The 27849-nt window shown below is 41.8% G+C and overlaps 1 protein-coding gene across 9 annotated transcripts; it reads right to left on the reverse strand.

The window, feature by feature from the left end:
- Positions 1 to 735: 735 nt before the first annotated feature.
- ZHX1 (zinc fingers and homeoboxes 1) lies at positions 736 to 27849 on the reverse strand. Of its 9 annotated transcripts, none has more exons than XR_004159330.1 (3): positions 27587 to 27849; positions 7453 to 10823; positions 736 to 1605 (listed from the first exon to the last, which is right to left on the reverse strand). XR_004159330.1 is itself a non-coding variant. In XM_019614238.2 (3 exons), exon 3 carries the CDS (start codon positions 10606 to 10608, stop codon positions 7987 to 7989), a length of 2622 nt encoding a protein of 873 aa, XP_019469783.1. In that variant the 5' UTR covers positions 10609 to 10823; positions 15937 to 16093; positions 16919 to 17001; the 3' UTR covers positions 736 to 7986. The 9 variants fall into 9 exon arrangements, 2 of the variants coding, with proteins under 2 accessions (XP_019469783.1, XP_010707584.1); XR_004159327.1 differs by having other exon boundaries at positions 736 to 4941; XR_004159324.1 differs by having other exon boundaries at positions 736 to 6812.

Here is a 27849-nt window from a genome sequence, read left to right on the forward strand (position 1 = left end):
AGTAAATATTTGGCCCAGCACCAAGCTGTCCCAACTGCGAGCGCTCGCCTCCAGCCCTGTGCACAGGTCACCGCTCCACCAGGGCTGTGATTCGTCGGGACTGACCCACACTACAGCACGGGAACGGTTCTGTGGACTTCACCTTATTCTCACACAGGGATCGAGCTGAGGGCAGGGTGCCAGCTCCTCTGCAGCTGGGCCTCGAGAAGGGCACCACACAGTGGGGCAGTGAGTCCTGCTGAGAGAAGGCAGCACTGCTGCCTCCAAGGGAGCGATGCCAGTGACTTGCCCTGCCGGCAAGCCAGCGGGATGCAGCATTCAACGGAACGTGCTCAGACCCAGTCTGCTTGGAGGAAAACACACATTTTACAGCAGCCCTGAAGTCACCAAGCGTGACATCCAACCGACAAGGACTTCAGCAGGGAGGTGAAGTGGTTGCTGCTCGCCCCTGCTCCTGCAACACCAGGCACTTTCAATGTGAGCACAGAGCAAAACGCTGCGCGCAGCCCCGGCCTGCTGATGGGGCAGAACACCAGCACCACGCTGCTGTACTGACTCGCGTGAGGCTGCTTCGTGCCGGCTGCTCAGCCAGCACACATCTCCAAACCTAACGCACCCGAGGCATCGCTGACACTCGGGTTTGTGGACGGGAAAAAAAGACGCTTTAAGAAGATGGTGACATTTTCATGCGAACGCGGCTGCCGGTTTCTGCACATCCTTTTAAAAAAGCACACAGTCAGTAAGGAGACATTTATTCCATTATTTCTGCTTTCAAATTTTTTGGTACAAAATTTATTTTCAGAAGTTCCCACGTGATCCTTTCTTCTACCGGCTTCTTTTGGGATTTTTCTATCTCTGATTTATTTTCTTTATCTGTTGAAACAAAAGCAGTAATTGCTACAGAAAGCAATAATGGCAATATTACAAATATTTTACAGCAGCATCCGTTCATCTCATTGCCTCAAAAAAATAACAAAAATAAAACCAAAGACAAGATCCGTACTGCCTCAAAGGCTTAGGTTTGTAATACCAAGCAGTATGCTGCGTTCCCACGTGTAAGTTGTACAAGTCCAGCACAACTTCCCAAGTTTGTGCAGAGCCTGATAAATAAGACACAGAAATATCAGTTACGTTATACTGTTTCTAAGAACTTTTACTCTGTAAAATGTTTGGTCACTCAAAGCTATAAGCTTAATCACGTATCAAAGAACACAGGCAGTAAAGCCCATCTTACTAGAACATATAGTATTAGGCCAAACAAAATATAAGAGGACAAAATCTAGTGGTCACTGAAGCCTCTTCAAAAAAGGTCTAAAACAGAATGTTTCCGTCATGTATCAGAATAAAAACGTAGTGTATTAAAATTTGATCTTTTTTTCTTTTTTACAAGCTGTCTTTTAATCAGTCTTCTATTTACAGTGCAGAACTTCTGCCAACTGCAGTAGTTTAACTTTGGCACAACACTAAGTTCCAATCCTTTTGAGTATTCAAGTCCTGTGTGTGTCCAAATATTTTCTTGGTTTCACGAAAGATTAGGCCCATTCACAGTTAACCAGTTATCTTGAACTTTTTCAACAATTGCTTCCCCTTCACCACATTGGGCAGCTACAAAGGAAAGACACTGTAAGCTATTGCATCACTCTTAAGAAACTCTTAATTCTAAATGATAATAGTAGTGTTGCTTCCTTTAACAACATCACATACACCAGACAGATCACACAGACTGCTACATACTGGACACCTTCTAAAAACCTTGCTGGTCGTTAGTGAATCGTCTTCCTCATATTCAAATACATAACGATGCATTAACTTAATTTCATTTCACATGTCAAACAGGACATTTAAATATATTGCAATGTATTATAGAAAATTGCAAAGCTCCATCATTTCTGTAAACGAGATTGACACCTGTTAACTCTCCTGTGCACATGAAGAGCAGTACCTAGTGCCACATTTTCTATACAATATAAAGCCTTCCCGGGTTGGGCAACTCATTTTTAGTGCATTTCTGTACAAACTGTAAGCATACATGCAGATAACCAACTAAGCAGAATTGGAAATGCTTCTGTAAGCTGGAACTGGAGGCATGGGGAACATTTCAGAATCGTAGTGGAGCTCTGGTGGTTGGTTGTTTGTATCACAAATGAAGACAACTCGAATCTTCCGTCATTCTGGCAGATCCTTTACAGTAAGTTTTGTTATAGATATCTAGTACTGAATAAGTGTAAGGAAATGCTTTGATCAGTGGGGACACGAGCCTTACTTGTCTTAACACATTTTTGATACGCACAATCCAATGTTCATATAGTAACATTCTCTCTAAAAAACTTTAGAAACCCCCGAACCGTGTTTATACCGCAGTTTTTTAACCAAGGATCAGTTACTTTATCCACCACTGCAGTGCCACCTGCTCTAGAATAACAACCAAAACCAAACCAAGGCCTCACACCTCCCAACATGCACCAGGTGGGGAGCAGAGGACAGTAGCACGGCTAACCACAAGGAAAGCCTAACGGGGCGCAGTGCCCAGTGCTGCCACAGCCAGCACGCTCCAAGGTGAGGCTGCATCTCACCTAACTTGAGATGGCTCTAACTCCAGTGTCTGCGAGCCACTTGTAACAGTCAGTAGGGCTTAGGGTGCAGCTCGTGTGATCGACTGTAGGTGGTTAGGATGAGCTGCTGACATGCACTCGTTAGCTGTACTGATCAGCTACTGCGGTGTCTTGCTCAAATGCAGACACCGACATACAATCAGGTGAATCCCACCTTAATTCATGAAAAGTGCTGTGGGATCCACAGTTACCATTCCACATTTTACATGCTGCATTAAGTCATTTTTTAAATGAGTATCCACTGAAAAAAATGCAGATGCTCTTCATCGCAGAAGGAAAAAACCCAAAAAGCTTGAAAATACTGTCTACAACCTGCCTGTGCTTCAAAACCTCCCTTTTCAAAAGTGAGATAACAATACAGAAATTCAAGCTACTGAGCACGTAGAGTTATTGAAATGTTCACCTTCTGCTACAGCTTTCATTTCCTACCTACTTTTAATATATCACAAACCTTAAGTCACTTGACCCAACAAGTTTGTGTCATGCCACATACCACATCTATTCAGCCCTAGGATAATCAAAAGCCTGATGGAGAACGCAAGCATAACGCAGCACTGCTCAGGGCAGGGAACTGAGCCCTGCACTTGCCCTTCCCATCCGGAATTTATACGATCATCCCAGGCACTGTGAATACCTCTCAACAGTTTTACTCTTCTCTCATCAATACTATATTTTCATTACTACTAAATGCAAGCAAAATTATCTTCCAATAAATAATAAATTAAATCAAAGAAAATAACTATATTTCATTGCGCTCTACATTTGCGTGTATTCAAATAAGGGGAGGGATATTTAACATTACAGAATCTTAACAATTATCTTCTCTCCTTGGGAGATATGAATATAGACAGAGAGGAGAAGGTGGTGGAGGATGCAAATTGGGACCATCGTATCTACAAAAGCAAACACTGAGATCCAATTCGAATACACAGTACTCCATTAAGTGCAAAAGGGAAAATACTCCTGACCTTAAACTACAGCTTATTACTCAGCAGCCAGAGACCAGTTGTCAGAGTTACTGCTGTGCTCTCATTTCAGAGGAAAATAGAGAAGGAGGAGGAGAATGTCTGCATGCTGGGGCTTTCTGGCCTTTGGGACAGCATCGCGCTGTGAATCGTTTTGCAAGGGCTTCAAAAATCCTTTCTCTGCTCCGCGGAGGAGAAGGGAGTGTATTTGCCTGCCTTGGTGAGCAGGAAGAAAATAGGCTTTTGCCCAAAGTCAGCAAGTCATGCATTAGAAAAAATATTTCATGCCAGTGTGGTGTGGATTCTGCATGAGTTTCCTTCAAAGTTACAGACAGAAACAATACTGCATATAAGGCTGTGGAAAAAAAAAAGTTTTAAAATCATCATTGGACAAATCTGAAAAATCAAATGGCCTAATTTACTAAGGTGTACTAGAGATAATCCAGTAAATTTTAATCATGAGGTGCCAGATATCTTTCTTTTGCTTTCAAATCAAAGCAGAGATTTCTACATGTTAAACACGAGAGACTGCAACACTTGTTCTGTCAAAACAGCAAGAGTAACATTTGTTTTGCTCAGCAAGTTCTAGGTAAGTGAATTCTGCAGAGCAAGCAACAGGCAGTCTCTTCAAGATTCTGCATTTTCCCTTCTTTGCACGCCACACAAGCACTCCCTTGGTTCATTCAAAGCAAGGGAGAGTAACTCTGACTTTCTTTTTATAACTCACACCAATCTTGGGGTTATTAAGAAGGTGACACTGGGAAGCCAGCATTACAGAACTGTGCTTTCCATTGTCCTCAGAAGCAAGAGCAGAACATGCTACGAAGCACCGTGGTCAGGGACAGTGGATGGCTCACCGGTTGTGACACTGCTTGCTTGCTTTTAGTGCTCTCCCTCTCAATTCTAGCAAAGGATTACCTTCATCCTCAGTTAACTATATTCCAGAGACAGCATTAACTAGCATCGTAACATCAGGTACTCTTGGCAGAGACAGCAGATGGAAGAGAAAGCTCAACTTTAGCTCCAGAGGAACTGATGCTCATGTCAATTCAGGGAGAGAATGAAGATGCGCTGTATCCCCTCGACAATTTCTGTTTCTCTCAGACTATGCAGTATGCCTTGGGCACCATGGTAAGGAGCACAGCAGCCTAACACGACATGAGATGAATCTGGACTAACCACAGTTACCAGCAGTTTTGAGCTCCAACCAGCCACGACCACAAGTTACAGACAAAGCAGTCCGTCCTGTCAGCCACCCGCACGCTGACAGCTCTTTCCAGTGCTTTTCTTGTCATTTCTGATGCAGGAGGCCTCTGGAAGGTGTCTCCCTCTCTCCCACAGTACACAGTGCAAATACATACATGCTGTAAACATGAAATAAACTGGTAATTAATGGATTCTTCTTTTAAAACAAAACAGATTATAAGTAATAATAAGTGCATACAACTGATGTTTTCAGGTCTGAATTCACACAGATTCTTCTCACCCTTGGCACAACTGAAAGACTTACAATGTGCATCTAGCCTAGAGGAAATGTGGGTACCCTGCACCTCTCATTATCCCGCCCAAAGCCTGTTTAATTCAGATCTGTATTCTGAAATGGGGTTTCAATGGGCTGCAAATACTGTTAAAACCACTGGAATACAAGGAACTGTAATGTTTACAGTGTTTGAAAATCCAGACCAGTACACATGAGCCATCCCCTCTGACCATTTTATGGAAAGAAGACATCCAATCCAACTATATTTAGTCTGATAAACAATGCATTTCCTCTTCCTGTGTTTTTGAGATCAGATGTACTAAGGCCTATCATTATAATTGAGTGTTATTTAACAGAACGCTGCCAAAATGGAAAATTTCCCAGTTTAATCATATAATTAACTTGGATCCTTATTTTTTTCATCTTCTAAAGAAGGTTCGATGTAGCGATAACCTACATTAAGTGTCTGCTAACAAAAATGGAGATGTTTAGACAGGTTTCTTGGGTCTTTTTGGGGGGGAAAGAAAATTAATTCTGGCTTGTCCTTAAGATTTAAGGCAATTCCAGATTTTGGTTGCTAAAAGCATATTCCCAAGCAGTTTAAAGATGTGCCTTAATTTTTTCATAAATTTGAAAACAGCATCTCTTTCTCTACTTCCTAATCACTGTAGCAATTCATGCTGGAAAGCCCAGATCCTGATCTCTCTTACACCACCTTGCACCCAGAGTCACAGCACTCCAGAGAAACACTGCCAACAAAGTTCTGCATCTCTCCCATCCCAAAGTCAAGCTGAGGGATTCTAGGCTTGTCCTCACAGTGATAAGCATCAAGAGATAAAGATATCTCACTGTTGGCTGCTTTGTGCCTTGGTTTCACTGACTTGAGTCTTGGATGCCAGGAAACAGTTCGATAACCAAAACTGTCACACACATCAGTATTTCTAGCAATCTCAGAAGGTCAGAAAAAGGCTTTCAAGCAGAACATCATCTTGCAATTCAGGCAGCCCATTCAATCAGTGAGCAGAAAGGTAGCTACACGTGTCCAGGGAGGAAGGTGAGTCAGGTAAGTTAACCACACTTTTTTTTCTTTTTTTTTCTTCTTTTGGTCAGACATTATCCCCTTTCTTTTTTTCACCCAGGTTTCACTCACAATCTGACATGAAAAACAGATCTAACATGAACTCCTCTGCTTTGGAAAATCATCACTGAAAGCATTTCCTTGGTCTCTGGACAGTCAGTTATCACAATAGGGAAGAAAGAGTAATTCTTGGAGATGTAGAAGTATTAGGGAACATTTTCTCCACGCTAATCTCTCTTGTAGGTCAATAGATGCAAATGCCTGCAGAGAAGATGTTGGCAGAGGTGTAAAGAGAGATTGCTAGGATAGTTCCTGTTAGTGCCCATGTAAAGCAGACAATGCTGATGACAGCAGCACCAACTCATCATCCATTTTTGACGTCTAAATATAACTCACCCCTAAAAAATACAGACTGACAAACTACTCTTCTTGGAGTACCAGTTTTCTATGATGCCAGATATCTGCATAACCTAGCTTTCATGAATTTGGCCCATTATTTTTAAGTTGGTTATGCTACTATTTCATTACCTTGAGGTTTACGTATATAAAAAGCCATTCTATATTTATACAGAAGCACTTACTCAAGATGCAGATGTTCCCTATCGGATTAGACTACTTCTGGAGTTCAGTTCATGTAGATGAAACCATCTCTACAAATAAGTGTTCACCCAGAAGCCCTAAGAACAGCCAGAATATTGGTGAGCTCAATTCAGTAGGATGAATTTTAGGTTAAACTTGCATGCAAAACATTCAGTTGGGCTATTGTTAACAAACAGTTGAACACTGGTTTGTTTATCATTTTTAAGCACCTAAAAGGCATATAACTTCATGTTGCTTGAAAATTAAAAAGCAGGTCACTGCCACCGCATACTTGAAAACCTTTCTTGCTAGTACCTGAAGACACTTTTCATCTCTGTATCTGTGTATTCATACAAAACCCTAAGCAATGCTGAATGATTTTTAGGCAGTTCCCACCTCACGTTTACCTTAAAATACAGTGTAAGATTTCAAGAAATTACTCATGTTTGTTAGAAATACACATAGCTTCTGACCATTTTCCAAAAAAGTAAAGAACGCACAAGCTAAAAATGAATGTTACTATCAACTGCATCAAGTCTGCCAGGCATTTAAATTAAATTGATGTAAGATACGCTGATTAAATTTAACAAAAAGCATTTTCTAGCAGTAAACTCATTCAGTTAGCTCGTAATTATCAGCAAGAAACATTTCAACACAAGTTCTGTAAACCCAAAACACTCTGAAGATACACAAAAGGTGCCAATATCACCTCATTTTCTTAAACCAAGCAATCCTCACCCCTATGTTCATTGATTCCTTTGTCACACTTTTCCCCTTCTCTTTTGAATTCTTTCCTTAAGAAATAAACCCAGGCCTTGAAACCTTTCAGGTGAAGTGATGTTTGCAAAAAGACATCTTAGGTTTTTGCATTTTCCTCTTTTGTGAGCAGGTAATGTTCTCCTACAACAACAAAAAAATGTGTCTGTGGTTTGTTTGGTTTTTGGAATTAAACAAGATAAGGCAATTAAATATTGAGAAGCAGTCACGTGAATGATGAACCTTCCCACTGGTCACGTGGAAGAGGAGGAGCTGAACTGGCGCTGATTTATAACCCCACATGCTCAGCTAGGCCCGAGGACGTCCATCTCTGGTAGCAAGGAAGCAAATATCTGTTGCCTGCGCAGACAGCATCTTGCCCACGTTCCTTCAGGTGCAACGAAGATGCTAAGCCGGTGCTTGCTGAAGCTGAAGGCCATGAAAAACTGTTTGGCTCTTCACTGTAACATCAAACCTAATTCACGGGTTTTTGGCTCCCAGATTCCAAACTGCACATCAATCTGATTTTGAAAGTTTACGCTTAACATGTCGTGGGGGTTCCCAAGTATCACTATCATCCGTTTCCTCTTCATCTTCCTGATCTTCCAACATTTCATCTTCCTCCTCATTCTCCTCAAACAGCTCTATTCCAAGTTCTAATCTTCTTTGCCTTTCTGCAAACCACTCTCTGACCTGCTCATACCCCATGTGAGATTTAGCGACAAGTTCATCAAGGTCTTGCTCATTAAGGAATTTGTGCTTCATATAGTAGTCCTTCAGGATTGCTGTTCCAGTTTTAAATTTTATGACAGACACACCTCGGTCCCAGCAATTTAACCTCTTGCTTCCCCGAGGCCTCCCTCGAGGCCTCCCTCTTCCTCGCCCCTTTGGTCTTCCTCTCCCTCTCCTCCTTGAAAAGCCCTGGCCATTCAGACTGTTTGCATTGGCACTCTGGTAATAATAATACCACTTCAATCCCCCATTTTTCCAGGCATAGCGAGTATCTCCAAACCAACTCACAATTTCTGATCTTGGGAGCCCCGTTTCTTCTGCCAGCTTGTTGTATTCTTGTGGAGATGGCCACTGAGTACGAACAAAGGAGCTTTTAAGCATGTGCAACTGCTCTGGTGATTTTTTGCCTATTTTGCTTGGAGCAGAGCCCCCTGATTTTGACCCTGCTGTTCCATCCCCTGCAGATGTTTCTCCAGCTTCTTCTTTTGAGCTGCTGGCATTGCTCTCATTCATCTCAGTTCCCTCCTCCTTTAAGACATTAGTTTTCCTTCTTTCCACAAACCAGGCATCAATCTCTCTCCTGGTAAGTTTGGTTTGGGCTCTTAACCTATTCATCTCTTCATCAGTAAGGACAGGATTATTAAGAAAACTTGCTTGGAGGACTTGCAACTGCTCAGCAGTCTTCTCTTTGAACTTCTGTGGGGTGAAGTCAGGAAATGCACTCCAGGACGTCTTGTTCTGTGAAGCAACTCCTGTTGGGGACTCATTCATTTCGTCACTTGAATCAATAATGATGGTGGCACATGAGTCACTGTTGAGATGAATCCCATGGTTATTCTTTGAGTTTCTCTGATTGTAGCGTGTATCGCTAAACCACTTTTTGATCTCTCCCTTCGTCAGGCCTGTTATTTTCATAAGCCTACTAATTTCTGAATCCTGAGGAAACTGATTTTTAAGGTAGCTGACCTTTAATTCTGCCAGTTGCTCCTTTGTTTTTTTTGCTCGCATGCCAAAGGTATCGGGATTCATTAGTGCAGTTTCATTTTTGATAGGCTGAGGGGCTGGAACGGCAGCGACTTGTTTGGTTTCTGCAATAGGCTGAGCAGTGTGAATCTGACTCTTCTGTAACTGGGTTTGGTTTGGGACTCCTGCTACAGTCAAAGCTATAGGGGCTGTTACTGGTAACGTATTTGCACCTGCGACTTGAGTGAGAACAAGTCCTGGCTGACCAACTATTTGGCATGTCTGTAAAATTGAAGGTAAACCATTGCTGGCAGTGGAAATGTGCGCTGGAATAACAGTAATTGTCTGTGGCACAGTATGCACTGTGCCATTAAATTGTTTCCTCCTTGCTTCCTCCACTTCCTCTGGTGTCCAGCTCACACCATGTTTCAGACGTTGGGCAGAAAACCAGATTTTAATCTGTTCCTCTGTGTACTTAGCTTGAGTGGAAAGAACGGTGATCTCCGACATGGTTGGATACGGGAATTTGTTATAGGTGTTGAGCAAAAGAGGATTGTTGTCCAAAGCAGAATTATAGGTTGGAATGCTGTTTACAGGTATCAGGACTTTGGGGATCAGGTTTGAGTTCTGTGGAGCTGTAACAGCTGTTATAACCTGTGCCACCCCAGGCTGAATCACTGGGGTCACAACCGTACTGGCTACATCGGCTGCACTGCAAACAACCGAATGGCTCGCTTTGGACTCAGAAACTGCCGGTGGTGGGTTTTCTACTACTTCTTCAGAGTTTGGCTCATTTTCCTTTCCCTTCTCTTCACCAGGAATGTCATCGACCACATTGTGGAAAACAGCGATACGTTTAGTCTCTGTTTTGTTTTTCATCATTTTCATAATGGGAGTTTTGCTAATGGAGATCCCCGCGGAGGGGGCCTCAGAAGGGTCAGCCTGTTCAGCGTTTTCTTCTCTAACGAAACTCCCATCAAAAGTGAGATCATTTACTGTTTGTTCAAAGATTGTCTGATTATTACGTTTCACCATGGTCAACTTAAAATTCTCCTCTCCAGGGTGGTACTTCAAATTATGTTCTGAGAGAGCATCATATCTTTTGGTAAGAAAATTGCATTCTACACAAACGTAGGATGAATTTAATACTACATTGGGATGTTCTGAATCCACATGGAAAGTAAACATATTGAGATCTGGAGTCTGAAAAGTACAATATTTGCACTCATAACCACCTTCTACTTTATTTGTATTTTTCTGATTGTCTGAATCCACATTCTCATGGACGTCCTCTTCGCTTGCTATGCTCTCTGCTGTAGGATTATTATCTGCTGGCGTGACTACAGGTGGTCCTTCCTCCAAGTCTGATACCATTTCTAGATCCGGATCTTGCTCGTTGGCTAAGACCATGCACGGTGTTGTTGATTTTCGTTTACTTGCCATGCCTGTTAGGTGAAAGTGATACTGACTGGTCAGATACAGACTTAGCTTCAAGCTCTTCTTGATTAATAATAATGGCTTTTGGTACTTCAAGTCAGTTCTTGTAACGTCTCAACATTTATCCCATTAGCAGCTTTTCTTTTGTAGTGCAATCAGATTAAAAAGGGACAGTTGAGGATGAAATGTTGAGACACTGTTTTAAAGTCCACATCCACCACCTGTGCAAAGAAGAGACAGTATAATTAGTTCAATTTAAAGAGTATCTCCTATTCTGATACATAGCATGATTTAATTCAGCCCTTTGGTGTTCAATCTTCCACTGTTCACCCCTGAAACCAGCAGACCCGTTCCAAGAAGAGATCGATCCTCAAAGCTAGAGTAAGAAAGGCAAATTCCAACCCACTTGTTATTGGCAGAAATTTATGCAATGAATACAACAAAAAGCGTAAGACAGAGAATGGGATGGAAAATGTAATCTTCTGTTTCCCTACATCATTTTGGCAGTCTTACTCTTGAGCTGCTTTATCTTGGCCACGACATTCTCTCTCAGCTGCAATGGAAACTCAAGTCCTTCTCATCACAAACTCATCCCCAGCATGACATCTCCATGATGGTCTTGTCTGCTATGCCCAACGGTGTGAAGGCTCCTAGAAAAGGCATGCTTAGCATATTTTTCTACTGCATTATGTATGTACGTATATGCATACTCTGGGTCATTTCTTCCAAGTCTGAAAGCAGACAAAACAATGCCTTCTCAAGGCACTCCAACAGACAAGGATGACAGTCCTCTCACCCTAGCTCCCCAGATGTCATTCTCCCAAATGAAGGCCAATCCCAGACCAATAAATTGTTAGCATGTGGCAATTAACTACACTGTTTTCATGGCTCCATGCATTAATTGGGACAAGATTGACTGTGCAAACCTCACTACAGAAAAGGGATTAAAGAGTGACACAGTAGGCAGAAGGAAAAGAAATATTCAGAATTCTACTTCATTTCTAAGAAAAAACTACAGAAGTACAAATTAAATTTGATGCCTACATAAATTCAGAGAATAAACATGTTCTTAAATCGCCCAGAGAGGAGTGAGTTTTTATCCCACGGGGACCATAACTAGTCTATTGGAAATTATGCACAAGCTACTGAAAAGGGTTATAAACTCTGTAATAGTTTCCTTCTTAAAATAAAATGAGACACTGATTTCTCGTTCCAGAAATCCCATAGATTCATGAATTTTTAGATAGCAGAACATCATCTGCTTCCCAAAGCAGTAGCATGCTCAAGTGCAAGAGGAAGATTCAAGCAGCTGTTTCAGAAGGTTTATAAAGGTAACAGCATGTAACAGGTTAAAAACAGAAAGCCAGCTTTGCTCATGACAAAATATTAAGAGAAAAAGAAGAGCAGTGTAAAAGGAAGAGTAAAGAAGTGAGAAGGGGAAAAAAATACCATTTCCACTCCAAACACAATCTTTTATTTTGATTATGTGGGCAGCAGAGGCTGTTCTTAACTTCACTTTTTTTTCCTAAGGCCAAAGACATTAGTGTTCATCTATTGCTACCAGTGCTGCTCTGTAAACTCTGTTTTTGAGACTGTGCACATCACCACACTTTTCTGCAAAAATCCTCCCCAAACGTTTGTAAGTAATCCTCCAAATCTACCTGTATTTCTTCTGTGCACAGCCTGGCACAACAGGCTCCTTACGCCAAGGGTATGGTTGCACAGCATTAAGGACACTGACAGTGCTGACAGATAAATCCTAGGTAATCATCATTTCAGGATCGTAATTATTTCACAGCACCAGACTTGAAAGACACTCTTCCACAAACTAATGCTGGCACTCTGGAAAACAGCACTGAAGTGCAAAAAGTATTTATTTTAATGTGCATACAAAATATGCATCACAGGCCACCTCATTTATCTCTGCAGTGAGGAAGCAAAGCCAAATGGATCCATTTGTCTCCACGTTCTGAGGGATAAGAGGTAGAGCACCATTAACTGTGCCGATTCTGTGCGGGGCCAGGGGGCTCATCACAAAAGGCAGACACAGCCAAAACTGAACGTTGAGCAGTTCTCTTGGAGAAGAGCTGGGTGGTATTACCTAATCCTTCTGCCATCTTGAGAACAATTTCAGAAATACCAGAAATACCAATTTTCAAAAGCTACTTAGCAGCCAGTAAAGCTGGCTGAAGTTGCAGTTTGGAAGGTAACTAAGATGCCTTGCAGTACCCATCCAGAATGGAGAACATAGGATCCATCGTTACGGGGCTGCCTGCACAGGCACAGGGACGTGCTGAGGGTCACACGAGGCTGGCCCAGAGCACAAGTGAAAGCAATGTTTGACCTCACACACAACACTGCAGCATGCCTAGATAAAGCTTGAGATAATAAATAAAGCACAAACCCTGGCCAACAAATCTATAAGCATTTCTCCCCCGTTCCCTCCCTTAGCAAACAACATTCATAGTGCCTATAAGCCTACGTGCAACTGGATCATCTGTGCCTTTGTAGTTTAATCTCTGTAACATGTCCCTTTTTGCTGTGGTTTGGTTTTGCTCATCGTGCACGGAAGATTATCCCATTCCTCTGCTGTTTACTGAGCAGGAAACTGTTCCTATACTCTCCTCCCCTCCCTGGAGGCATTCAAGGCCAGGCTGGATGGGGCTGTGAGCAACCTTGTCTAGAAGGAGGTGACCCTGCCTGCAGCAGGGGGTTGGACGTAGAGGATCTTAAAGGTCCCTTCTAACCCAAACTGTTCTATGATACTCATTACACTTATTTTTTTTGTTTTTTTTTTCCTCCCACAGGAAACTGTGATTTCAAAATCCTATGTAAATATGAGCTGTGAAGAGCTACAGCAGCATTCACTAAAATCTCAACAAAGCCAGATGTTTGATACCTTTCCCAGCCTTCTGTCCTCTACAAACTGTACAGAAACCTCCACTCCCTTGCACTGGTTACCAATGGGATTACTTCATCTGTAGCACGCTGCTTGATGTGCTCTTTCACTTTATCAGGTAATTATGAAAACTCATACTTGCATAAAAATCAAAGCAATTATGCATCACCTTTGTGCTTAAGTTCCTCTAAAACATCCCTTCTGTACTGCTTACAAGAACACCAAGTGCAGCCCTGTCATGTATTTTGTCTTTGGCAGGGTTTGTGACATCCTGTTCCCTTAACAGGGAATGAAAGTAAATTAATTGGCTTGATGTGTGTAACTTGTTTTTGAGAAATTCACCTTTTCTTTTTTCCTTAAAAGAAAAAATCTCTCACTCTCTGGGTGCTTAAAGATAGCTTTTTTTTTTAGTTAATTTGTCCTATATATTTCTGTGTACAGATATTTTGTTAAATGATGTGTAATTCTCTGCTCATGCCTCACTCTCTCATTTAACACTGGCCATTATGTTTGCTTGCTTTGTGTCCACAAAGACCACCCCTCAGCCTTCACAAATTCTTAAAGACCACCACTAATGGTCCAGAGGATACTTTGGCTTGCTCCTTAAATACTTCGGATCAAATACACAAGAAAATATTTTTAAGGTATTCTATTCCTGTTTGGACTGTATTTTTATTTCTCTATACTGAAACTGTGTTGTGCAATTTGGTTTGTCATGAAGTATTTCAAGTATTCACAATATGCCAAAAGCAGCATCTGGCTGGCTGACTTTATCCAGAGAGTTACAGTCAATGGCTCAATATCCAGGTGGAGATCTCTGATGAGGGGTGATCTCAGAGGTCCATACTGGGACCATTACTGTTTAATATCTTTATTAATGACACAGACAGTGGGATCAAGTGCACTCTCAGCAAGCCTGCAGATGATACCAAGCTAGGTGGTAGAGCTGACAGGAGAGAAGGAAGGAATGACATCCACAGGGACCTAGACAAGCTTGAAAGATGAGTTCTTGTGAATCTAAGGTTAAACAAAGCCAAGACCAAAATAATACACCTGAATTAGAACAACTGCAAACATTAGCACACAACTAAGAGATGAATGGATTGAGAGCAGCCTTGGATGCTTCCGTAGATGAAAAAAATGGACGTGAACTAACATGTCCACGCTAACAACATGTTCTTGCAGCTCAGAAAGCCAGTCATACCCTAGAGGTGAAGAAAGGCATTTTACAAGGACATTTGTGACAATAAGGGGCAATAGTTTTAAACTAAAAGAGGGTAGATCTAGATTAGATGTAAGGAAGAAACACTTCACTACAGAGGTGGTGCAGCACTGATGCAGGCTGCCCAGAGAAGCTATGGATGCCCCATCCCTGAAGGCATTCCAGATTAGGTTGGATGGGCACCTGGGCAGCCTGGTCTGAAGGATCCACAGCAGGGGGTTGCAACTAGATGGTTTTTAAGGTCCCTTCCAATCCAAACCATTCAATGATTCTTCAGTGGAAGCATCTATAGGAAAACTTTCAATTAGTGGCACTTCATCTCTCAAGACAAACACCACTGTAACACCTTTTTCAAAATCTGGGGTAAAATTACGTACTGACATTTCTAGCAAAACCAGTCCATAAAAGGTATTTTCTCAGATACAAACAAAAAAATAAAGTGAGTTCAGGCACACATTTTTGAAGGTCCAGGAACTTATATTTTATCTTTGAGCTGGCAATTGCTCAGGACACAGCTCTTCAGAAATAGAACACAAACAGATACTAACCCCAATTCATTAATAATTTTACTAGGACAGACATTCTCCAGAGTCAAATTCAACACTTAGATGTTGTCTCCATAGCAGATTTGGATAAAGATTTATGCAAGTATTTTCTAAATGCAGGCAGAAACCTCTTGCCTCTTTGATAAGAGTTTGAGAAGGAAAAGACATGGTTGACAATGACAGATAAAGAAGTAAAAGAACTTGCTTCCAGGACAAAATTATTACTCATCCCTTCCTTCCAGCCTCCAATCAAGAAAAGCTGATGCAGCACAAAATAAATGAGGTTAGAAAACGCATTGTACACACGTGCTCAGGCTGTATGCTTTATGAAAAGTCATTTTCCCTACTTGCTGCATGACACCTCTATCTACCATAACAAACAAACAAACAAACAAAAAAAAAAAAAGGAGAAAAACAACAAAAAAAAAGGAGGAAAAAACAACAAAACAACAGAGCCAAACTCAAATAATGCCATTGGAAGAATGTGCACAAATAGGGTGGCTTAGGAGAAGACTGAGGAATGGGAATCGCTTCTAATATCACCTACATTATAAATTGCCTATTTGTCAGCACAGAAAACTGTGTTTTGTCTTCTTTGTACAACTTCTGGTTAATCCACAACAATATGGAATTGTCAATCCTTTGTTTAGCCCACTCTTAACTATTACCATTCTGTCTGAGTCGCTGTATCCAAGCCAGGAACTATTCAGCACAGAGCTCAGTATAGCCATAATCTGCTCCGATGGGGCTGCCACTACACTGCCTTTCAGTGAGGAAGGTGAAAGATGATGTTTTATGGAGCTAGTTTCTTCAGTTGTTCAATACCTGCAAAGTATAGAAGTTATTACTGCTTATTACTCTAAAATAAAACTAAATCGCAGTGTAAACCCCACAATATTAATATTTCATTCCAGTTTTAAAACATGTTCCACATCAAAATGGGAGCAAAACCTATCAGATAGCAGTAGGACTTCAGGTGTGCTACAATACAGGGGCAAGCATAAAGTCCTTGCTGCATTAGTTTGCAATGGCTCCCGCAGGCAAATACCAAAAGTTGCTCTACTCCTGCCCACATACACCTTCTAATAAGCCAAAAGCAGACCTGAGCTGAGGCTGAGAAATGGGAAGTGAACGTGAAGCCCCCTGGAGACTAAAAGGAGCCTGCCAGAGAATATATGACAATCTTCATGGTTAACTCCAATCCCTGTTGGTTTTAAAGGATAATGAGCATGATATCCATCACAGTAAACATCAGCACTTTAGGCTAGAACTGATCATTAAATGACCTATGTTATCTTTCTCTGTTAGAGAATACTTCCCAGGTACCTCTACAGTGAGCACAAATCGTCCCACTGCTTTTGACACAAAACCATAGCCAGTTTTTAGGTCTGATCACGTAAGAGCTACTGATCAAATCTGACAGGTATTTAACAGTCATGGGTGTACTGGTGAAGCAGCATCTTTAACATATACGGTGCCTGTTTCTGCTCCTCAGGCACATAAATAAACAAGTATTTTCTGTTACTTATTTTAGCAGCTCAATATCACATCGGCAGGTCTCAATTTTTAACCCCCTACAGTATTTAATTCAAATTGTGAGCACTCAGTGCTTTTACCATCTCTGCAGGATCATTCTTAAAAGTAACAGACCTGGCTGATATAAATGTCTGTCATATCCAACAAAATGGGAGCAGAGTTGGAGACTGATTTTTCTGCATAGTTACGGCTGTTTTGTTTTGCTTGCCGTGCTGTTACACTGAAAACGGAAAGGAAGAGGAAATAACATTACTGACCTGAAAAGATTGCAGAATGCATTTTGGGTTGATTAAACATTTAATTCAACCCCTAAAATGTTTGCTTCAGGTTAGCTTTTAAAAACCATAACAGTTAAAATTGATTCGCTTTAGAAACTGTTTATGAAAAAGTTTCTCCTTAAAACATCAAAACAAAAGGTTTTGTTCTCCTGGGATTTCCTTCTTTAAAACGAAGCAATCTGGCACAGACACGACTTCACAAAATGTTCCTTTCAACTCAAATGTGCATTTGTTTTTTTCCTTCAGCTGAAAAATTTCTAGAGACCTTATCTTTCCCAGGCCTTAGCCTAGTGCTGGAAGTACCAGACCTTCCTTTCACTTCCTGAAGCTCGTGTCCCCAGGCACCTTTCCGCTTTTTCAGGGAGGAACGCAGCAGCCCTACAGATGGTCTCCTTTGCTAGATAGCCCGACTCATTCTCTCATCATCTCGTTGCTATACAGGAACCCCCGCGCTGTTAGAGGTGACACAGCTCAGCACAGATTGTCTCCCTCTCCTCTCCCCCTCCTCCACCGACTGAAACTAACTGTGCATGCCCTCATCACACTGGAAACCGGATTTCAGATCAGCTGCTATTTGCATTCATTATTATTTTCCCTTTGCTGTAGTGAAATGAAATCTCAACGGCAATTAACAGGCTTGGGAGCTCTCTACCCTTAAACAAGTGGGACGAGATCTCAGGGCTTGCTGGCTCTCAGAGCTTCTCCACCTGACACCAGGCCAGCACTGCTCTGCTGCATGCCAATGTACCAACCTACACAGAGGAGGGAAACCCACTTAAAGCAGGTGGTCTAAAGAAGCATGCAAATGTGCACGACAGGCATAAAAGTACTATCAAGAGCAGGTGACAAAATATCCTGTAAATTTCAGCTTGGATACTAAAAGGTACGTTATGGCTCATAATTCTGCCAAATTCTTTTCTTTTTCTCCCGTTTTCCTTCTCTCTCTCTGAAAACAGCAGAACACTTTTCTCAGACCTCAGGCCTAGATCCTTGCCAAATTTTGATTCCTATGTCAAATCCCTGGGGCGCAGAGCTGTTCAGAAAAAGATAAAGTGGTTCGTGCAGAGTCTGCCTGTCTTCTATCTCTTGCTTCCTTCTTCACTCTCTGTTCACTTTGCTCTTGAACCAGTTGAATTCCCAAAATTCAAGGAATAAAGAAGAAAAGCAGCCTTAAAGCAGAAATAAGACAGAAATTCTCATGTCTGAGATCTTAAGAAAACAAAAACAAGGACTCGGAATGGACTCGCCACGAGACGCTAACATGCACTGCTACGTATTCCATGCACAGACTTGAATACACCAGAATACAGATCCTGGATTTAAGTAATTTGTAAAAGATCCCAAAATATTTGAACATAAAAGCATGAATCCAGTGCTTGTAGGAGCCAGTATTCTACGAATAGAAATAAACATGTACACAGAGTGTCACTTGAAAAAAGAGATCCTACTGTACAAACCTAGTCCAGCACTTGTTGAGATGGACTTTAAGGCACGCCATCAAGGCTGCAACTACTCTTCAGAGCCATGCAGGCCCTGTGGGCTTCTGCTCACCTGCACTTCCTTACTACCCCTTCTGCATGCCCCAGCCCCACCTGTGTCCCATCCCACCCCTTCTCAAAGGCTCCTACATCACCTTAGCTATCACTTTATGAGAAGATCAAAGAGTGCAGTACACAGTTAAGTCTTCTATTTATTTTGTCACATGCTTTACTTCTCTACTTGCAAGTCAAAAACATGACTTTGGAGCTGACATTTTAGATATATATTTCTTTCTACATATTTACATATTTTTAATATGTATATCTTTTCCAGCATCATATATCAACTTTACTGTAAGGCAAATTACATAATTCAAAGTGAACAAAAGCTAAAATTCACCTGGTCCCCACTGACAGACTTCTCCATAATGGTGACATGTATACAACTTTTTGTCTATGCCTGCAAGCACAGCTGACTTTCCAAAATTTCTTCAGTATGTTACCCTCTGGCCCGATCCAACACTGATCATGCAGCCACACTTTTCACAACACAAGTATGAAACGCTTGAGCTCCCCTCTTTGCATGCAGGGCACTCAGACCCTGCCATTAGGTGCAATACTCCTACTGCAGTGCTGAACTACCATCAAGATCAAGATGAGAATGTGAAGCTTGCTTAGGTTGGTGAGTATCACAGTGCAATGCCAACACGCCCTTGGTCTGCTCCTGAAGAACTGTGGGGCACAGCCACGGCAGTTACAGCATCTCAGTGCTGGCTATGCAGTGCAGGCAATTGCTGCAGAGATCTTGGAGATGTACTGGGAACTTTAAAGGCATTTTAATTCTTGGAAGTTTTCAAAACTTGGCAAGACCCAGAACAACCCTATCTAACTTCAAAGTAAACCTTGTTTTGAGCAGGAGGTTGGATTAGCTGATGTCCAGAAAAGCCTTCTGTTCTGCTTTTTTTCTGGTTTAACCCTGCAGGTGGCTGAGCACCACACAGTTGTTCACTCACTCCCCCCCAAAGCTTCCCAGTGGGATGGGGGAGAGAAGGGAGAGAATTGAGAAAAACAAAGTAGAACTTGTGGGCTGAGCTAAAACTATTTACTAAGAGAAAAGGATTCTCCTAGAACCAAAACACAGAATCATACCAGACACTCCGAAGAAAACAATTCCATCAATTCTGTGATTCTGCGATCCCAGCTGAAATTAAGACATCCCCCTATGATTTGGGGATGCATCATCTTATAACAAAAAGCAAGGAGGCCAGACTGAGTTGCCTGCATAAACAGTCTCTGCAGGTCTCAACCACCTAATGAAACACCACTGGGTTCCATGCTAACCTTTGCAAAAAGCAAAGCATTTTTATTTGCAACAGTGACCCCGACTCCATCCTCCTGCTGAGCACTGTTCTGTACTACTAAGATGCTCCTGCTGATTTCTGTGGGAGATAGCGTCTTATTCTGTGTACTCACAGTATGGATAAACACTGTTTACTGCCAATGAGGCCAGTGACAAAAAGAGTAAAAGACATGGGAATATAGAGCTTTCCAAGGAGAATGAGCTGAATAAAAAGCTGAATCTGGAAGTTCAGTCACCTGGGGAAGTCAGAGAGATAACAGTGTACTCAAGTTACCAGGGAGAAATAAAGGCTCTTAAGGAGCCAACACCCCTTCCAAGCTCACTCCCCACATTCTGACCACAAACTTGACTTCATGACTTAATTTCCCTTCTCTTAACTACTCAGAGCCCCATTTGTGATCTCCACCTCCAGTCCGGGAGACGCTGCCATAGGTAGAACAGGGGCTGCACCTTGTTCTGTTTTCCCAGAGCTGTCAGTGGTGTGAGCTACTCTGGCAGAAGGAGCCCAGCTGTCCTGGCAGGGAAGAGAGAAAGTGGATTAAAGAAACAGGCTACTTTATTTCACCTGTCTGCCACGTACTGGTATAATCATGGCAAATTAGGACAACAGGACTTAAGTGAAAAGTACACAGTTAATAAAACACTGCGCTTCAAATGAGTAGCTGCATTAAGTTTAAACACAAAATCGGATTAGTTTTGTTTTGAAATCTATAGGTAATTTAAAGCTGCATAGATATCCTAGGGTCAAAACAGTATTCTGACTGATTTAAATAAGAATTGACAGTAGAATTTTAAATACCATATGTGCTAAGAAAAACAGACTTAAGAAGCAAGAGAAAACCTCAAAAAATCGCATGCCACGGAAGATAGCATTGGGGGCCAAGCAGGAAGAGAACAATCAGTACAACATTTAAGCATGCTATTATTTAGAGGAAGAAAATAAAAATCAGTTAATTAGAAACACTTTGTTAATTTATGTTAATGTTTTACGAATACACTGAACACATTCCCTCATAAGTAACACCTGGTTTATCAACATTAAAGCAGTCATCTGCCTTTGAGTGCACTGATCACTGGCTGAAGTACTTTCTAACTATAAACAAATCAATTTTTATTAATGGAATATAAAAAGAAAACAGAGAAAAAACAACTTGGTCAATATATATATTTTTTCTTTTTAGATGCCAGTTGGAAATTCTTGGTGAAAACATGGAATCAGTGGCAATCAATGACTAACTGTATAGAAAGCCATTCACTTTGAAGACAGTTGCACTGAGCAAAGATACAAATCACTTTCTGAATGACAAGAGAAGTTTCCACTCCCTCAGAGCTGAAAAAGCAGAACGTTTTATTTACTGTATAAGATCTCCAATTAGAATTTGAGCATGAGCTCCACCAGGGCTAAAACCTTAACATACATGGATACATCATCACAGAAACAATCAATGTAATCTACTAAGTGTAAGTAAGTATTATATTTTGACTCCTTTATGGGTTTTTAAAAGCTTCAATAAACACATATTCTTATATATTTTCCATATTTACAGCAACTAATTAATAATACAGACACATTATGCTGCTTAGGCGAATTTTCAATTAAATTTTAATTTCCGACCAAATGCAGTCTGGCATAAATTGGGAGTGACAGGAGCTAATCATCATCTGAAACACAAGATATGTGTAACTCACTATTTTCTAAGAAAATGATGAGATGTAAAAATTAATAATGTGAGTAGTTGAATGCCGAGGTAAAGGCCTGACAAAATAACACTGTATGTAGAGAACTTATCCCTCTAAGCAAAAGTCTGCAAACAACCCTGAAACAAAACAATGAGAAGCATTTGCTATTTATGAAAGATATCAAAAGTACGAATGCAGTTCAAAACTAAAATAGATCATTTAGATCAATGCTCCATATGTTCAGATTTAAACTGTGGTCAAATCTCCCACATTAAATCATTTTGATTTCGACCAATTATTCCAATTCCCATATATTTTAAATATTTTTGAATTAATGCATTTGTTAAGTCACTTCCAGGGCAAGAAGAGGAACAGAAAAACAGAAAAACAGAAAAAAGAGGAACAGAGGGTAAAGAGAGGCAAGACGAACATGTACAATGTCATTATTAAATCAACCAACTCAAAGGAGTCCAGGATAAGACCAGGGTGTGGTGCTCAGAGAGAATGTTTATGAGAGTGTCCAAGTTTAGCATAAGAGAATAGGCAGGCCTGGAAAACCCAGGGGAATCAAAACGCATCTGTTGTTGTAGGCAGCCCCAGCAAAATGTTACTGGTTTGGTGGCCTGGGGCAAGATTCCCACCCTTCACCCCCAGCATCCCGTTCTTTTTTATTTTTTCTGGACAGCCAAGTACAATATTAGCTTGTCGGTTTCTTTTTGCCATCATCAGGATGAGGCTGGGTGAGAATATTTTGTGTCTAGACTAATAAATGTTTGTAAAGGTTTTGCAAGACTGGTTTATGGGAACAGAATCTCCTTTTTGTTTTCTGCTGGAAAAAAGCAGCATCAAAAGCAAATGAGCGTCATCATGCATTCGTTTTAAATTGCACATTACAGCACTGCTATTTTATGTGCAATCAATACATAATTTGGAAGAAAAATGCTTTTAAAATTCAGAGCTATCCCTGAGCAGCTAAGGTTCTCTTGGAAACTGGAGGAGGAGTCTGAAATTATTGTTCTTTTGTTTGCATCCCCCAGTGGGAAAGGCAGCACAACTCGAAACCACGGTGCTCTGAGGCAGCATGAATCATTAGGAATAAAGATCACCCCTTTCATTTATGCATTAGATATTAAAACTGAATCTAGGACAAAGGTAAACCAAACAGGCTCCTACCTTCCCAAGCAGTTATCGGGTTAAATAAAATATCAAAGGGACTGTATAAATCTTGTGAATTCCTCTACTGATATCAAAAAACAAAGATACTTAATGTTCTGCAAAACATGGACCATCTAGATCCCAATTACAAGCGTCAACTTAATCAGTGGAAATTACTGGGATACCCACGGGCCAAAACCTACATTTTCTTTTTAATATTTGTTTAGGAGGGCGGGGTATTTCAAAATGAAATGGCTGCCCGTTTCTATTTCACCGTGTTGGGTGGAAATGAGCGAATCTTTCCACGCAGAGCAACACAGAGTTGCTGCCCTGGTGTCAGCGGGCGCCGGGCCCAGGCTCCCTCAGGAGCTGGCTGCTGGGCCCGAGCCCAGTGTGCTGACAAGGGCACAGTCCGGACAGCCCGCACACAGCCACTTCAGGAGGATCAGCTCCAGAAACGGGTTACTTACCCTTATAAATAAGGGAACAGACTGACATTTTGCCCTCAAAACTAGCTCATGCTCATACGTGCATGGCCTAAAGCGCACCGGGAGTGCTGGCTGCTCTCGGTCAGTAAGCACGTATGATCACACAGTATGATCATTTGCTCTGTCATCAGCCCCACAAATACGAACGTACTGGAAAGCTTTAAAGAATTCTGAAGTCAAATGCTGAAAGAGAAAGCTTCTCCCTCTCTATATTTCAAGATTAAAATTAGATATGTATTTCTAAGGATGTACATACACATCTATTTCCTCAGAATGTTTGCAAGGAGTAAATTTGTTTTACTTCAGTATTACTCTTTTCTCGCCTCTTCACTCCTTCCCTCAAAAGGAAATAAACAACTAATATTAGCAAGCCCTTATTTTTCTCCTGACAGAATTCAAGAAAAGAAAAGAAGAAGAAAAGAAGAAGAAAAGAAGAAGAAAAGAAGAAGAAAAGAAGAAGAAAAGAAGAAGAAGAAGAGAAGAAGAAGAGAAGACGAGAAGAAGAGAAGAAGAAGAGAAGAAGAAGAGAAGAAGAAGAGAAGAAGAAAAGAAGAAGAAAAGAAGAAGAAAAGAGGAAGAAAAAAAGCCTCCTTCCATCATAAATTATTTCTGTTCATAAAATCAAAAACATTAGTTCTCTGCTCACCCACAGCCTCCTCCAGCAAATTTAAATAAACCACGTTAAGAAGTAAAATTTGTAAAACATTCGTCAGATAGAAGGAGTAAAGTTGTGTGGGTTTGTGTCGTATGCATAGAGATGCCTTTGAGACCAGCAGGTATCTGGTATGGGCACCAGTTCCCCCAGCACTGACCTCATGAAGCTAGCCTTCTTCAGTCCCCATCCTCACAAAGAACCTTGTGCGAGAGACCCCTAAGTTTCCAACACAACCGGGCTGGATACAGTGCGGTGCTGAATGCTCCAAGAATTCCACCACCCAAGCTACAAATGTGTTTCGTCTTGCTGAGAATCCTACTGAGAAACAGAAAACCCTAAATTTTCATGCTTGCTTCATCCAAGCTCACTTTGCAACTGCTGCCAAGAGCTGAACTGCTGATACAACTCTGATCTGCACAGCACCCTCAGCTCCTGCAGATGTTGCTGATGGCAGCTGACCTATATATAAAAAAGCAGCAATTTCCTATTTTGAAAGAAGCATGAAGATAACTAGGAATGGTGACTTTTCGAAGAAGCACACAGCTGTAATGGGGGTTTATCCCCCACGTACTAATAACTGTTCGTGCCTGATCCTTCCAAGTGCATCCCCTTTACTCTTCTGATGACCTGTGACATTCCTACATCTCCTGAGCAAAACAGAGCCCGACACTCATGCACAGCTCCATTAGGAGAGTTTTAAATTCAATGGCATGTTGATGAACAAAGCATATCTTTCTCTATAATGCAGGGAGGAATACAATTGCATCAGTATCATAACCTCCTTAGGCTAAAGTACCTCAATTTATAGGAAAGCCAAGCATAGACATCTCCAATAAGACAGCCTGGGACTACACAAATACACATTTGCCTCTGAAGTTCTTAGCATCCTTGTAAGGCAAGCCAAACCTATAAGGAAGAAATCACGCCCTAAAACCTATACCACGTGTGCCTAACACACAGCACTCATTACGAGCTGGCAGCTCTTTCTGGGCCAATGTACATGGTTCTTAAGCTGCCCTGAAGATTCAGTGTGGAACACGTGGAGCTTTTACCATAACCACTGGAAAGTTCAAAAGCTCCTTTCTGTCCTTCTGCCTGTGGGGTGGATTTGGCACTCAGGCTCTGCACAGAACAGCTCTGGCTTTGCCAAAAAGCGAGGGCTGGTGTTACACATGCCTCATTGCACAGCTCCGTCTGCGGCTGCTAAAACAAAGCTCTCAGCCTTCAGGGCTGCTGGGGACCAGCTTCAGTTGCAGGTGCCCACATTAAGGTCCTTCATCCCCTGCTGGGATCAGTGAATAAGAAAGGTGAGCAGCAGATTCCAAAATGCCACAGGGGAGGGCCAAGTTGCACAACGTGAACCTAAAATACCAAACGACTTTACTGAATGGATCCAGACACAGTTTGAAGCCTGTTTTTTGGCAGTAGAACACACTGAGCTCTTTTAGGCATGTGAGGCACAGCACAGTTCAAACTTCCAAAGGGTTTTTTACATTGTTAAGTACTCCATGATCTTCAACTTCACTTAAGGAGTGCAAAAAGTAGCAACAGCTTCGAAGTTCTTTGCCATGTTTCCCTCCAGTGTTTTCCCATCCAGCCACATCCGCTGCTCGGTCAGTAGTCAGCAGTTCTTCTTGTTTCAGAGCTTGAGTGTGATGATGCACTTTCCATAACACAACAAGGTAACAATAAAATAAACGATGGACTGGACCCTGCATCTGCATTCCTTAAGAACGTACTCTTTCTCACTGAGTTCTACTGAACTTTATAACAGTTACTGCTATCTCAAAACACTGAAGGATAACAGAGTGTCACACATCTCCCCACACCTGATGAGAGCAGACGTTTGCTCTGTTTAGACAGACTTCCAAGGCTGGTTAGAAGAGATTCTGTTCTACACAATATGCTCCAGGTCCCTGTACTCTGCAGGACATGAGAAAATTCAGTGGACCCTGTGAAGCACCTCCCAGAAAGACAAAGAACTGGAAAAGAACCATCAGTTAAAGCAATGCGTAGGGCAGGACTACAAAATGCCATCTGGCAAAAGGGTAAGGAAAGGCATCATCATTGGCGGCTTCCACCTCCACAGAGAAAGAAACAACTGTTTGTGCAGTAAAGCGGTTTGAATACTTGGGAAGGTCCCCAACTAGCAGAAAAAAAACCACCACCAATAACACAAAAACAACCAAAAACGACCTAAAAAAAAACACCCTATACGATGAGTTGGAAAAAAGACAATAAAGCAAAATTAATAATGAAAATAAAGATGTTGAAAACATAAGTAAACATCTCCGTGGTGCAGGGAAGAAGTAAGCATCCTGAATGCCTGATTCAGCAATATGAGAAAGTTAATTAAAAACACAACACTGGATTCTTATTAGCATCTGTTCAGCAAAAGTGCTGCCACTGATGAGTTGAGGGATAGATACATCACCTGAACATTGGGACTTATACTGCTGCCTGGTGAGGAGACGGTGAATACAACAGACGGGGAAACGGTATTGTATTGACAAGGGCATCACTTGTTTACAAGCTGCTGACAACTCCGAGGCAAACCATCCTGGCAGCCGTGGATCAGTGACCTCATACCCAGAGCACAGTGGGACAGGGCACACCGGCCATTAACCTGCAGCAGGGAACAGCACGTCCAGGCCCTCAGCACCCAGCCAAAAATGTCCGGAGCTTCCTCCCCCTTCATGACCCCAGACTGTTTGCATTCGTGACTTACACTCATTAAACAGATGCTTAAACAATCATTCTATCAACTTTGCGACAGCCTGATGATTTCTAAAAACTAGAGAAATCAAATTCATAATATAGAAACACTGCATTTGGCACAGGGAAATCCTATGTGACAGAGAAAGGGAAACTGATCACTGAAGTAAAGGTTATGCATGGCCTAGCTGCAAGCGGTTATGCCCTGATTGCATTTAGTATGTGCAAACAGAACAAAAACCAGTTTATACTGATTTAGGGCTTCAGAAGTTACAGTTGCATAAGAATAGAAAAATTCTTAAACTTGGGGAAAGCGTTTGACTTAACATGGTCACGTATCTTTGAAGTAAGACTTTTCTAAACCCAAAAGTCACATCCAACCAAAATGCTGTCAGTGTTTGCAACAACTTGATGAAAACTTGAAGCAAATTTTAATCCTCTCCCTCAGGCTATAAGGAAATGAGCAGGGGAAATGTGGGAAAGCTGAAGGATAGCAAGGAGCCCAAGTGAAACGCTACAGGCTGCTGAGGCAGAGAAACAAGGAAAGTGTTTTTTGGTACATCAGGAACAAAAGGAACCCCAACACAGCCCAAAGCCGTCACTGCTGAAATTCTTCAGTAAGGGGAAATTTGCAGAAGGCAGAACAGCTCAACAAGCAGCTCCAGCACTCTACAGTGATACGCTGGCATACAGGAATAGATACTGTCTGTTCTGATAACAGCCACCAGAGCTCAATGACACCAGTTACGGCCAGACACCAAAACATCAGAGAGTTGACAGAGAGGAGAGGACCCAGGAGCACCCTAAGAAATGTTATGAGCAGGGAAGCGCCACACATAGAAAAGCTCTATCTCAACAATACACATCTGGAACAGTCCCTCCATGCAGGGATGTTGCCAAAAGGCAACAGCAAAGGGCTTCACAGCCAAGCAAAGTTACACAAACCCCTCGCCTGAAGTCAGCAGTAGATCACCTCGGTTACAGCAAGCGGCACCCGTTGCACTCTGGCCTGGGGAACTTCTTCATAGCAGGGCTGAGGGACAGCCTCGCTGGCAGGAGGTCAAGGCAGGAACAATTGGGTTCTGTGCATGGTGTGTGCTCGGTCACAGCTCTGTACCGAGGGCAGCCCTATGGTCTGCAGCACACAGCCAGCTCCCAGCAGCGGTGATAGGCTTCTGTCAGCACCCACAGGTGACGGTGTATGAGAGCCTTCTGTGGACATACACAAAACAGCTG

The sequence above is a fragment of the Meleagris gallopavo genome, chromosome 3 (genome assembly GCF_000146605.3).
Source record: "Meleagris gallopavo isolate NT-WF06-2002-E0010 breed Aviagen turkey brand Nicholas breeding stock chromosome 3, Turkey_5.1, whole genome shotgun sequence".
NCBI lineage: Eukaryota > Metazoa > Chordata > Aves > Galliformes > Phasianidae > Meleagris > Meleagris gallopavo.